General features: G+C 54.0%; 1 protein-coding gene across 7 annotated transcripts in view; it reads right to left on the bottom strand.

The window, feature by feature from the left end:
• Positions 1–14,335, bottom strand: part of CDK5RAP2 (CDK5 regulatory subunit associated protein 2) — a 175,220-nt gene that overhangs the window by 126,873 nt on the left and 34,012 nt on the right. For all 7 annotated transcript variants that reach the window (XM_065946987.1, XM_065946992.1, XM_065946988.1 and 4 more), the window contains 4 exons: positions 8,384–8,507; positions 5,392–5,546; positions 1,333–1,495; positions 168–221 (listed from right to left, as the gene is read on the bottom strand). In XM_065946987.1, the coding sequence (XP_065803059.1) occupies positions 168–221; positions 1,333–1,495; positions 5,392–5,546; positions 8,384–8,507 (496 nt within the window). The remainder of the gene's footprint in view (positions 1–167; positions 222–1,332; positions 1,496–5,391; positions 5,547–8,383; positions 8,508–14,335) is intronic.

Genomic DNA, 14,335 nt, shown 5'->3' on the forward strand with positions numbered 1-14,335 from the left:
CAAGGCATCGCCGAGGTTACCAAACCCTCTCTCATGTGCCCGAGGTTTAACTGGCAGGCAGTGGCGCTCAACGACTGACACCTACCGTCACACAGAATGACCTGCTGCACTCAGAAAAAAGCCGAAGGATACATCCTCAAGACATTTTCAAAATTGTATCAACATACCTGGATCCTCTCTTCAAAGCGATTTCTCTCCTTTTCCCGCTCCATCTGCGCAGCCTAAGAAAAGGTATTCATTGGTGCCCAGAAGGAACCCACGAACCAGGAGCTCCCCCAGAACAGCGAGAATGAGCACTTCGTTTACTTTCTGTCTCCCGCTGCTGAGGATCTCATGAACCCAAGCATCCACTCCGTATGTTTCACCTGAAGTCTGCCCGAGGGAAGAACATAAAGACAAGTAACCCCCGCTGGCTGACCACCAGCCCCATGGAGCACGGACCAAGGAGTTGCCGGATGGGGCAAAAGCCACGACTGCACAGCACACGGGGGGCGAGAGGCGCCAGGCGGAGGGGCAGACACAGGCCCGCCACAGCCAGAAAGCAGCCAGGAGGCGGGGGGTTCACGGCCGGGTTAGGACAAAGACAAGCCTGCTCCACTTCCATGCACTTCGACGCGTCCCCGGGCACGAACGGACCCACAGTCACCCTGGGTCCAACCAGAACCAGAAGATTTCTGCCGGGGCTACCTGCTACCCAGGCCTGCCTACCTGCTTCAAAACAGCCGGCCGTGGGAGCCCCGGGCCGAGGGCAGGGGGCCCGGGGGCTGCGGGGTCTGAGCCAGGGACCCACCTCTTGGAGTCGGGGAGAACAGAACTCTCTGAGCTGTTTCCACACTCAACGAGGGGGCCATGACCTCCACCTCGCAAGGCGCCAAGATTAACTAAGGTGCAGCGCTGACCCGCTTCGAGTGCTGCCAGGCCCCGATGCAAGTTACTCCCATTCCCCACCGCCTCTGAAGCTTCAGACCAGAGCTGGCCTCAAGCCTGTCTCTATCCCCAGTGACAAAACAGGCTTGTACCACGACACCACCCTACAAAAAGCCCCGTGGATGAAAGTAAAGTTCCCAGGCCACAGCATGTTAACACATGGTAAACAGAGGCGTACAGGTATGGACTGTATGTTTAACCAACGCTACAAAAACCCGAGGCTGCAAAGAAAAGAACTGCCAGGGCCCCGGCAAAGGAGGATTTCCGCTGATTCCTCAGCTGACAACAGGGACCTGGTACTTTGAAGGCCAGCGTGTGAGCTTCAGGGACCGGATATGCACTCATTCCCATTGGGGGGTCTGCTCGGGTAACTAAAGCCCCCCCAGCTGTGTGACGGCGCCTCACCTCAGCCTCCCCCTCCCTGTCTCCCCTCAGAGCAGCAGAAAGTCCTTGGAGTTCTCCAGACGACACGGCTTCATCAGGAGATGCCATCTGAGATTTCTCCTCTTTAAGGCACTGAATTAAAGCGTCTTTGCTCTTCAAAGACAGCTTCAACTCCTCAATCAGTCTGAAAGAGAACACAATTTAAATATTAATTCTAAGCTGTTCCCTTAGCTCAGTGGAGCAGGAGGAGGTAGGAAACGGGGCCAGACACCTTCAAAGGAGACACGTCCAAGGACTGAGGAGTTGCATCTTGCAGGTGGGAGATGAAGGGCCAGAATTCACGGGGCCTCGGCAGGCCCCTCACCTCCAGCCTGGTCACGGTCAACCCACCGCTCAGCAGCCAGACCACGGCCAGATCGAGCCACCCTCCTGCTCAGACTTTCATCAGCCCCCACTAGCAACCGCCACGGATTGTGAAATTGGGCCAGGTGTGTGGGGGCAGGGGGGGTGGACCATGAAATCTTCTCTCCCAAGGAAATCTGGCAGTAAGACTAAAGAAACAGGGAAATGGGACCAGTGAAGCAGAACCACCGCAGTGAGCCTGAGAACAGAGAGCGTCTCTCCCAGGCTGCTCAGGGCAGCGTGTAAAACCGACTGGCTGCCAAGGTAAAGGTCCAACTCTTCGGCAAGGCACTCGAGGCCTTGGCTTAAGGGCCAAGGCAGCCAGCGGCCCTGCTGACGGCCACCCTCTCCACGGACCTCCGCTCTGAGGCTCGAGGCCCCTCGCACTCCGGCTACCCGGAACCCCCTCACAGCTCTGCTCCCACCCCCGCCTGATGGACGCCCACCCGTTCACCGGCCACGGTCAGCCAGGCCCCCTCAGGAAGAGCGGAGCACGTCCCTCTCTGGGTCACCGAATTACCGCTTACCCCGTGGGAACTGCTCCCTGACCTCAGCCAAGCTATTTAACCTCTGAGTCTGCATTTCCTCAGCTATAAAGTGGGGACAACTCGCTTATGTGGAATGAAGATAAGCTGTTTATAATGCTCCCTGGCTCCAGGCACACTCAACGAACAACAGTGGCTATGATTACTTTAAAAAAAAAAACATTCAGCATTAGCATTTTGTTAGAGGACCCTCAGAAGAGTCTTTCCAGCTAGGCCTGGAAAGCGCCTCAGAGGACAGAAAGAGCAGCGGCTCGGAAGTCTGAGTGAGAGCTTCCTGGGCGCAGGAGGTGAAGGGGAGATGTGAGCGGACAGCAGCTGAAGCATCTAGCAAAGCGGATTTAGTGTCTGAAAATTCCTGTCCACCTACACAAGTCCTATACTGAAACCCTGACCCCCAAAGGTGATGGGATTAGGATTCGGAGGGGGGCCCTTTGGGAAGAGATAGAGTCGTGAGGTTGGAGCCCTCATGAGCGGCAGCGTGACTGGAGCTGCTGGAAGACCCCAAGGGCCGGGGACCGGGGGGCACAGCAAGAAGCCCAAGGCCCAGACCAGGACCCTGGTCCAAGCGCGCTGGCACCTGGCTCTCGGACTCCCAGCCTCCAGAACTGTAAGAAACACATTTCCACTGTTCACAAGCTGCCCATCCGTGGCGTTTTGTCATGGCACTCCAAAAGGACGAAAACAATTGAGCATAGCGGGGACCAGGCAGCGTGGGGGCAATGCCCCCCAAAACCTGGAAAGAGGACTAAGACTGCTCTCTGGGGTTTCACTCTGAAAGCATCGCACAGTCAACGGGAGGTTAAAAAGTCATCCAACTGTACTTAACATGAACTTGTCGTGCTGCGTCTAACTTATACTTCAATAAAACTGATGTGTTTTAGTTACCTTAAGCGGACTTCCCCGGTGGCTCAGACGGTAAAGCGTCTGCCTATAATGCGGGAGACCTGGGTTCAATCCCTGGGTCGGGAAGATCCCCTGGAGAAGGAAATGGCAGCCCACTCCAGCACTCTTGCCTGGAGAATCCCTTGGGCAGAGGAGGCCGGTAGGCTACAGTCCACGAAGTCACCAAGGAGCGGACCGTGGCCAACCAGGAGCGCCAGCTCCGCTAAGGGAGCAGCCTCGGCCCAGCACGAGCCTGGCTCAGCCCCGCCGCGAGGGACAGGTGGGAGGACCACGCAGGCAGCTGCAGAAGCCCCGGAGCGGACCACGTGCTGCGCCGTGCTTAGCCGCTCAGTCGCGTCCGACTCTCTGCAGCCCCGTGGACGGCAGCCCGCCAGGCTCCCATGTCCAAGGGATTCTCCAGGCAAGAATACTGGAGTGGGCTGCCATGTCCTCTGCTGAGGGACCTTCCCAACCCAAGGACGAAACCCAGGCCTCCCACACTGCAGGCGAACTCTTTACTGACTGAGCCCCCAGGGAATACAGAGGCGAGCAAACCCAGGGAACTTCAGGAGACCTCAGGAAAGCTACCGAAACACTGAGGAATGAAGCAGGCCTGCTCAACTAAATAAAAGCAAGAAACATGCCCCAGGTCATTAAATCAAAGAAAAAAACAAGTCACCACCCTTCTGCTGATTTGAATAATCAGTGCTGACAGTCCTTGTTTGACCTCACAGGGTCAGACACTCTCCTCCCCAATACAGAGGAGGAGCTAGCGATACAAGCCTGAGGTTTACCAGAAGAATGAGGAAGAAAGCGATCTCTCCCCTCCCTCCCTTCAACTTTCTTTTGATTATAAAGCTGTAGCCCACTTACTCCTCGGGACAGAGCCCTCTCGCCTGACCACTTGCAACTCTCACAAGCATCTTACATTAATAAATCTACTTCTTGCCTATCACTCTGCCTCTCGCTGAATCCCTTCTGAGCTGAGACACAAAGAACCTGAGCCTCAGTAAGTCCAGACACCAGGTGAGTGAGTCTAATTGAAAGATCTAGGTTTTAGCTGGGTTCGAGTCCCCACGTGTAGGTCCCGCTCAGAAGTGCGTGGTTTCACTGCCACACCTTGCAGGTTTTTAAGAGAAACTGGAAATCTAGACTTTCACATGAAATTAGAAATTTTTCTTCCTAATGTTAGCAACAAATTGAAAGTTTTCCAAATACTGTGTAGGCCAAAAATAAGTGTCTGTGGGCCATATCGGACCTTCAGGGCTCCTCCAGGCCCACTGCCTTAGAGACACAGACTAGACGTAAAGTCAGATTGCAGGAAAGCAAGCAGCTAGGTCACCTACCTTTGGGAAGGGTGGTGGGAGCCCAGGACACAAGCCAGGTCCTCCCAGGGAGGGCTCTGCTCAGCGGCGGCCGGTCACGTGACAGATCTGGCTCCACTTCGCCAGGGCATGACCCCAGACCCCTGTTCACCCAGGTCTGTGCTTTGGAACTCACCTCTGACCTCAGCTTAGCTTCCTGGGCAGGCCGCCTTCAGGGAGGAACACACTGACTCTAGCCCCAGGAGCGTTCCCCCACAGGGAGGGGCACACCAGAGCCAGCAGAAATGCAGGGCTGGCTCCGGGGAGGTGGCAGGGGCCTCTCCACCCGAGAGACAGCTGCATGTGCAGGCGTCCCCTGAGTTACCAGCTTGCTTCATCTTGTGAGCAATATGTCTATGCCTTCCAAGATTGTTTTTCCCTTTTTCCTTTGGCTACCAGGAAACTTATGGCCAAAACTTGAATGCTAAATTTAGCATGAGCAGAACTTTTCAGAATGAATTTCTGCCTACTAACCCTCTATCCTCATATCACTACCCGATTCCTTTCATCCTGACTTTATCTCTAGTTTTCTCACTACAGGGACCAAGTAGAAAAAGGGAACAAGGATAGGAAGGGGATGACTCCTTCCCTTGCTTTGGATCATGCTGTGCTATGCTAAGACACTGCAGCCGTGTCCAACTCTTTGTGACCCCATGGACTGCAGCCTACCAGGCTCCTCTGTCCATGGGATTCTCCAGGCAAGGGTACTGGAGTGGGCTGCCAGTTCCTTCTCCAGGGGGTCTTCCCAACCCAAGGATGGAACCCATGTCTCGTGTATCCTACACTGGCAGGTGGGTTCTTTACCACTAGGGCCAGCTGGGAGGCCCTGTAGGGGATCATGCCGCCAGATAAAAGGACGTCAGAGCCTCACAGGGGTTCGGGCCCACCTGTCCTTCTCTCCCAGGACCACAGCCATCTCCAGGTCCCCCTCGCGCATCTTCTTCATCTCTGAAAGCTTGCTTTCCAAGCTCAGTCGAAGAGCCTTCTCTGATTCTGTCCCAGCAAAGGCCTTTTCCAGTTCTGCTTGGGCGGCTTTCACATCCTAGAGTTAAATTAAATGCATTTGATGCAATTTTTCAATACAATTGGGAACATTTTGAAAGGAAATTGGATTAAAATATAAATATTTATGACTTTTTCTCCGGCACATTTCCCCTCCCTGAATTGTACTACACATGGGGAGAATCAGTAATAAATACATTCACCAGCCATTTTCCCCCTCTTATATCCTGAAGAGTAATAGGCATTTCTAACAGAAAAGACTCTACAAGAACCGTATTTGGGGTTTTGAAAAATCGGATCAATATTTACAGCTTCAATGAGTACGAAGAGGAATGTGCTTCTCAATACCTAAACATACCTAATTCCTAAGAGTCGCCAGCATCTCCATACACATTCATCCCACACCCCACTGCCCCCTCACTATTTTTTCTTTTTTAAGATAATGACTACACAACTCGAAAGTACACTTCCTGAACCTCCAAGGTGATTTAGGTGGTGAAAATCTCTATGTTCTTCCTGAGAGCTCAGAGCAGTCAAGAGGGAAACTGTCTAGACCGCTGTGTGAGGGGAAAGGTCCTGGTACTCAGGAAAGTGACCTGATAGTGGGTCTGAATCTCCGAGCCCTCAGGCCGGCAGCCTCTGACTGCGCCACAGAGAGGAAAGTCAGATCGAACTGGGCTCAAAACCCAGCTCTCCCACTTACTCGCTGGGTGACCTCGCGTGGCCCCTTAAGCTCCCTGAGCCCGTTTCCCAACCTCTAAGACAGGGAGCGGGACCTCCCTGGCGGTCCAGAGGCTGACACTGGGAGCTCCCAATGCAGGGGGCCAGGGTTCAATCCCTGGTCAGGGAAGTGGAGCCCACATCCACAACTGAAGGTCCCGCCTGCGCACCGAGGACCTGGTGCAGCCACGTAACTAACTAAAAAACAGAGAACGGATAACCACCATCTCTCTGGAGCTGCTGGGAGACCCTGGCACATGCCTGCTCATCACAGGAGGCTCCAAAAATACTGGCCTCCCCCCTGCCCCCTGCATCCACAGAGTCCTCCACCACCGCCTTCCCAAGGGTGAGAGCCTGGTGATCTCGATGGCAGCTGGGGAAACTTACCAATATTCTGAGACAAAAAACAGCAAAATCTATTATTTGGTGAGTGCCTATTGATGCTGGGCTTTGAGCAAGGAGCTTTATTTATATTATCTGTGATTCTCACTCAACTCTAGAACATTATATCCTGAGAGACAGACAGGCAGCTCAGTGCGGAAGCTCGGCGGGCAGACCACCCCGCACTCACTCTGCGCCCACGTCACCAGGATTGGTATTAAAGCAGGACAGTAAAAGCATTTGCCTCATATAGTTACTGCAGGGAGGAACTAAATCCTGTGTGAGAAAGCTGAGAAACCTTCGTAGCTGAGACATGCGGCGTCTCAGGCGTGGTGAGCCCCCGTTAACCGCCGGTTCACTGCAGTTAGCACAATCACTGCAGAGCAGGCACCTGCGGCCTCATTTCGCAGACGAGGCAGCTGAGGCTCAAGGGCAAATGTCTTCCCCAAGGTGACAAACTAGTGACAGGGCCGGAATCCGACCTCGTGCGTCAGGCGTGCCGTTACCCTGAAGCGCAGGGAAGCTCTAACCCGGGAGACCCAGGATGCCTAAACCAAGGCTGAGATTCCTAATGTCTCAGGACTCCATTTTAACCGAAGTTCGGAATCTGAGCGCCAAAGACTCTCCTTTTGCTTTCAGCTCAGCTGCTTATGATGCAGACTAGGTTCCCCGCCCTTTCTGAGCCAGTCTCCTCATCTGTATTTTGGACCTACACACCCCCCTGGGGCTGCTGTGAACAGGAAGAACGGAAAAGACCATTATCAACCAAAGCGCAGTGCAAGCGGATCTGCTTTTTGCATCCAGAAGTGCTCTGAGGTGTCATCTCCCCTCTTACCTGCTCAGAAGAATCAAGGTTACAGGTGGAGAAAGTGAGATGAAACGACAGACTTCAAAGATCAAGAATGAAGGGACTGCGATTATTCCTCAGTACTAGCTTAACATGGAGGAAAACTTTCTAACACCTAGGAGACAATATATTTTGGCCAAAGAGCTTCCTGCCCCCCACCACAGTCACGGGGAGCACCTGGCCAAGTCAGTGGGGGGGCCTCACGAGCAGCTCCCCGAGAAGAGGGGTCTGTGAGCACAGGCAGGGTGGGGGCCGGAGGCTGGGCTCTGGGGGCCAGGGCCGCGTGGCCGCGCCGGTCGGGAAGCCTGGCTCCGGGCTGAGCTGCGTTAGGTGGGCCCTTCCCTCGCTGGGCCTCAGCTTCCCCTTCTGTAAAGAGGCTGAACTAGACGAGAAGAAGGGCGGGGTGACAGCGGGAACACAGGCTTTGGAAGCAGCAGCTCTAAGTTTAAGAGGGCTTCCCTGGCGGCTTTACAGGAGACACAAAAGACGCGAGTTTGATTCCTGGGTCAGGAAGATCCCATGGAATGGGAAAAAATGGCAACCCACTCCAGGATTCTTACCTGGGAAACCCCATGGACAGAGGAGCCTGGCGGGCGACAGTCTATGGGGCCACAAAGAGACGGACGCCACTTTGCAACTAAACAATGTTTAACCGGGGATTAAGCTTGGACTAGTTACTGTTTCTCTGTCCTTCCGTGTCTGCACCCTCATCGAGAGGATGTGGACAGTAAAGGGCAGCGTGCAGGGTACACGGGTGTGGATTCCATATGCTCAGTGCCCAGAGCAGGGCTGGAGCCCAGGAGGTGCTCGGTAAGGGGGCCCTTGCTTCTGTTGACACCCTGACAGATTACAGGAAAAAGGAACAAAGTTCTGCCCCCTCTGTTGGGAACCCACTGTGAGGACAGTCTCCTCAGGGCTTGCAGACTCGCCTCTTCTAAGAGGTGTATCCTCTTGGTCAGGACGTCTTCGACCTGGCGGACCTTCTTCTGAGCATCTTCCTTCACCCGCTGAACTTCAGAGCCGCCCCCTCCGGCGAGGCTCTCAACTGCTTTGCTGTGAAAAGAGGCAAAGGCGTAAGATGCACAAGAGTGACGGTCAGAGGGTGATTCCAGTGGCTCCAGAGAGACAAAGGATACTCGCTGGTCCCTTCTCCCACAGACCCGTACTGAGCAGTTTTGTTTTTTTTTTTAAACATTTGTAATTCACAAGCAGAAATAATGTAATATATAAATGTATTAAATCAATCATGCAGTACACCGTTGACCTACACAATGTTATATGCCAACTATATTTCAATTAAATACGTATATGTAAAAATATAAAATACGTATATGTGATATCTGTGTATGTGTATACATACATATATATATATATGCATGGTTTGTATACTCTCCAGTGATTTTCCTAAAACCGGCATTACTAAGTAAAAGGATAAGCGCACTTTCAAGGCATCTGACAGCTACGGCCAAATCCCTAGCACAAGACTTCCAATCAAGCGCACCTGCACCGCGGGCAGGAAGGGCAGAGAGCGGGTGTGAGCAGTGAGCAAGGGGCAGGTCGCAGGGCACTCCCGCGGTGGCCCGTGGTTAGGGCGCCGCGCTGCCACTGCCGGGCACAGATCCAAACCCTGCTCAGAGAACAAACGCGCCGCGTGGTGCAGCCACAAAGAAAGAGACGGGAGGAAAGGGATCGGGAAGCAGGGAAAACAGACCTGAGGGGAAAGGGCGGCCCCTGCAGGGAAGCGTCGCGAAGCCAGCAGGCCGCTCTGCGAGCACCAGAGGCGGTTACCCGCTCCCCGCGCCCCCTCCACCTCCGAGGCAAAAGCCAGAGCTCGTGCCGCCGGGCATCACGGGGCGCCCGCTCCGCCTGACCAGCGGTGGAGGGGCTGGCACTCCAAAACCGGACACGGGGCCAGCGCCACTGATGGCCTTTCCTTTTGGTTCTCAAAAGAGAAAAACAGGGTCAGATGGGAATTTCTGAGACAGACTCAAAGCAGTTCTCATGGGATTTCCAAAGTGACTGCAGGTTTCCGGAAGGCAGAATAATAAAGGAAACGGCTCCACCTAAAGCTCGTTTTTCAGAAAAACGGCAAAAGAATAAATCTATTCATCACCAGCCTCCCGTGCCCTACTTTAAGGGTATGTAACATTTCTCCAACCGGGAGGCACGTGATCAGACACTCACATGCACAGGCCATGTGCGTTTCTGGCTGAGAACAATGGGGAGTCAAGAGGGCCACACGTGCCGTCCAAGTCTCAGACACGAGTCGCCTACGAATAAAGCCTTTATTCATATCTTGTTCCCTTTTACCAACAGGCCTTCAGAAGGCCCCCCCGTGTCATGATATCATTTTAATGGAATTCAATGTGAACAACTGCAAAAAAAGAACAGGGACTCTGGGGCTGAACAGATCTGCTTCCAAATTCTGACTCTATTACGCCCTCAGTGTGGCTCTGGGCAAATTACCTCTTACACCTAGGTTTCCTCACTTGAAAACTGAGATGATTACCTCTTAGAACTAACGTGCTAACACGCCGTCGCTCCTCTCTGAGCTGAGTGCTGCCTGCTGGGCCAAGTCCCGGAGGACGGCGGTGCTGGCCCCTGCTGGGCGGCTCTGAGCGGCCTCGCTGCCCGCCTCGGCGGGTGTCTGAGCTGAGAACAGATCCTCTTTGGCTGAGACTAAGGCCACCACGGCCACCTCCCGATTAATGCCATGAGATGTCCTCAGCCCCGCCGCCCCATTCCCCTCCATCATTTCCTGATCAGGACTGTCTGGAATTCACAATGACTCCCAGTCATTTCTATCACTCCTCAAGAGGCATTATACATGGCTGAAAGATTTCTCTTTTAAAAGCTTTCCCCTCCTGAGCCTTGAACACAGGATTTTTCCAATCCCGAACTTCCACTGACTACCACAAATGTTTTACCCCTTCGGTTTTACAGGAACTTCTCTAGAAAATTGCTTGTTCCACTACCCTCCCCTCCACCTGCGCCATCCCCCCCACAGCCAGCGAGTGCAAATACCAGCCCCACTCTGAATCATATACATGGTCAAGAGGCTGACTACAATTTTTAACAAGTACTGGCATTATTCAATTCGGTTGCATTTTAGTATGCCACTAAAATGTATTCCCAATAATAAATGTTCCAACTTTTCATTTATCATCTTTGTATTTCACAGTTACTGCAGCAATAAAATTTATACTCAGCAGTATGGCGCGATTTTCCCCTACTAATGGAATTATTATTTTTGTTTGTGTTTTAAAGCCACAGAGATAAAATTTACTCCGACAGTATGTCTGCTTTTGTTCTTAATGCCCCCTTATTGTAACTGAGAAATATAATAATAGAAAGCCAGCAAACATATATGTCTACTCCACGGCAAGGCGGAGCGAGCTCCAGACGAGACCAGCTCCGGTTCTGTGGCCAGAAGAACTGGGCAAGTCCTCCCGTCCGCTGAGCCTCGGCTTTCTCTTCACTCAGATGGGAATACTGGTTGCCTCAAGTAGCTGTTATAAAATCAGATGCGATAAAGCGTGTCAAGCGCCAGGCCTAGGATCTGGGCCAAAGTAGGACCTCAACAAATGTTAGTTCTCGGAAGGTAGGAGGGAAGCTCAAGAGGGAGCGTTACATGTGAACTCACAGCTGATTCGCGCTGCTGCACATCAGTAACCAACACTGTAACGCAATTATCTTCCAATTAAAAATGCGCTTCTAAAAAAATGCTAGTTCTCTCCTTCTTTCTTTACAGAAACCTCTCTTTACAGAATCTGGGGCAAGAGAGGAGACAGACAGCAAGACCAAAGGAGAGAAAGGGTTTCAAGAAGCGGATCTAACCCAGCTTTCCACCCAATACAAGAAAGAACTTTCTGGGAACACCACTCCCACTATCCTTTTTAACCCTCAACATTTCCTCTTGATTCTTTCTATCCTAGTTGTGGTTCTTTAGGAAGGGCAAGGGCTTTTCCTGTAACAGATGCTGGGCAGTTCAGGGTCAGGACAGGCACCCTCAGCAGATGCTTGGTGGACGTGGTGCAGAGCCGTGGCGCGTCATCTGCACAAAGGCCCCAGGAAGCAGCAACAGCGGAAAAGCCAAGACTCAGAAGCTAAAGACCCGGCCGCTGGTCAGGCCAACCCAGGGCCCCTGCCCTTTCCACGGGCCCGCCTCCACTCAGGTGGGGGACCAGACTCAGGGCCTCACCAGGTGTAGTCATGCTGGAGAAGCAAGAGTCACACGCAGGAAAATAAAGCGCCTGAAACCCAGTGCTGGGGTACAAGTCAGGGCCTCGAGTCCTGATTCCAGCTTGGGTCTCTCCAAGCGGGTTTGCTGCGCTCTTTCCCTTCTCCAGGCCTGAACTGCCCCCCGACAAACGGGAGGTTTTTCCAAGAAAGCTGCCTAGCTCCCAGGACGATGATGGAAGGCAAGTGAACCTGAAAGCATCTTATCAACTGTGCGGTGTCACATACACGCGGTGTCGCATACACGTGGTGTCACATACACGCGGTGTCGCAGACACACAGTGTCGCATACACCCGGTGTCACATACACACGGTGTCGCATAAACCCGGTGTCGCATACACGCGGGGCCGCATACACGCGGGGTCGCATACACCCGGTGTCGCATACACCCGGGGTCGCATACACGCGGGGCCGCATACACGCGGGGCCGCATACACCCGGGGTCGCATACACGCGGGGTCGCATACACGTGGTGTCGCATACACACGGGGCCGCATACACACGGGGCCGCATACACGCGCTGTCTCATACACGTGGGGTCGTCACTGTAGCCAGAGGCGTCTGCGAAGAGGCTGAGGCGTGGCCACCGGCAGCCACAGCACTCAGCCTGGGCCTCTATGGCGGGGAGGCGACAGGAGAGTCACCGGGGCCAGGAGCGAACGGGAAGCAGCCAAGCCCGAGCGACAGGGGCAGGACATGCTTAGCATCCGTGCGCCATCTGGGGTGAGGCGCTGGTGGAGAGCAAGCGGAAGCAGTGCAGTCACCGTGAAAATCTCCAGGGAGAAACTCCGCCCTGGGAGGCCTGCTGACATCGCCCTGCCCACCCCACCCAGCCGAGGGGACTCCGCTTCCCAAACGTCCGCCCACTCCCGCCAGCAGCTCGTCCCCTACCTCTCAGCTCAACTACTGGACTCGCCTCCTAACTCGCCTCCCTGCCTCCACCCCGGCTCCCCCACAGAATGTTCCCCACTCGGCCTCCAGAGTGACCTTTTAAAAAAAAAAACAAAAACAAAGCCCTGATTGTGTCAGTGGCTTAAAACTCATGACTGTTTTCCGTGGGATCTCAGGATAAAGACCAAAATCTCCAGCATGCCCTCAAGACCCTGCAAGACGAGGCCGAGCCCCTAGGCGTGTGGTGTCACCTGAGACCTGCACACTCCCTTCTCCTTCAAGACTCTCCCCTCTTTCCCCTGGTTAAGGCCTCCTTACCCCCAGGTCTCATCGCAAATGCTACCTTCCCTGCTACAGACCTCGAGTTACAGACCTGCGGCCACTGCGCTTACTCTCACGGCGCCCTTTCTCCTCTGAACCCTTTTCCCAATTTGTATTTACAGATCTACATTTCCAGGTATTTGATCCCCATCACTGCTTCCAGAATGTGAGCCCCAACCTGTCTGTCTGGATCACCACTCTATTCTCAGGAACCTAGGCCAGTACCACACATAACAACTGCTTGATAAATATTTTTTTAATAATTAATTGAGCTGATTAGATCAAGAAAGGACCCCAAACTGCAGTCTAGGCACTTGGGGAATCTATGCGTAGAGACACGGGCACCAGCTATGGGATGCTCAGCCCGGTGTGCTGGTATCGAGGCGTGCGCGTGGCCTTTGTGAGTCTGGGTCTCCGTGTACACACGACTGGCAAGAAACACGTCCTGGCCAAGATCCCCAGCAGGCAGGGCGCTGAGTATGTAACAGACCGAATTCTACTACTGGCTCCCAGGCTTGGTAACGTCGATTTGACTTCCTGCCCAGAGAACGATGTTGCTTCCAAACAAGGACAAAAGCAACCAACGAAAAGAGTGTATTAAGGGAATCCCCTGGCAGCCCAGTGGTTAGGACTCGGGGCTCTCACTGCTGTGCGCCTGGGCTCCAGGAGAAACCAAGATCCCGCAGGCCACGCGGCACAGAGAAGAGGAAAGAGCAGACAAATACACCAACGGGCTAGCCCGGCTTGCTCATTCACTCATCACTCCCTCAGGAGAAGAAACCACGTGTGCAAGGTCGGCGTAGCCCCGAGAAGCCTGGACCGGGGCCTCCAGCCTCCTCCGAGCCCACAGCTGTGCAGGCTGGCTGCGGCTGGGAGGCAGTAACAGGGACCGTGGGGGCCGGCCCAGCGCAGCGCAGCTGTGGGCGTGTTTCAGCCGCCCGGCCATCCAACTGCTCGTGACCCCACGGACAGCAGGACCCTCTGTCCATGGGATTTCCCAGACAAGAATACTGGAGTGGGTTGCCATTTCCTTCTCCAGAGGATCTTCCCAACGCGGGGACCGAACCTGCACCTCCCGCCTCGCAGGCAGATTCTTCACCGCTGGACCCCTGCTGAAGCCCTTGCAGGGCCGCTGTGCCCGGGCCGCTGAGGAGCTCTGCCGCCGGGGCCGCCAAAGCGCGACCACACGAGCTTCCAGCCGGGTCCTCGGTGGGTCAGCTCCAGGGAGTCTCCACCATCTCTCAAGTGAAGCTCAGCGCACTCTCGTGTCGCCCCCCTGCTCATAAACGCCCTCTGTCATTGCACCCCCGTCACACCCCACTTGCAAGCTCACCCACTGCCCACGCGCTCCTGAGAAAAGAGAAGTCTCTTTTCAAATCCTCAGCACATTTACCTAAGAAATGTTTATGAATGAATGAATAACCAACTG

Source organism: Muntiacus reevesi, chromosome 10 (genome assembly GCF_963930625.1).
Source record: "Muntiacus reevesi chromosome 10, mMunRee1.1, whole genome shotgun sequence".
NCBI classification, from domain to species: domain Eukaryota; kingdom Metazoa; phylum Chordata; class Mammalia; order Artiodactyla; family Cervidae; genus Muntiacus; species Muntiacus reevesi.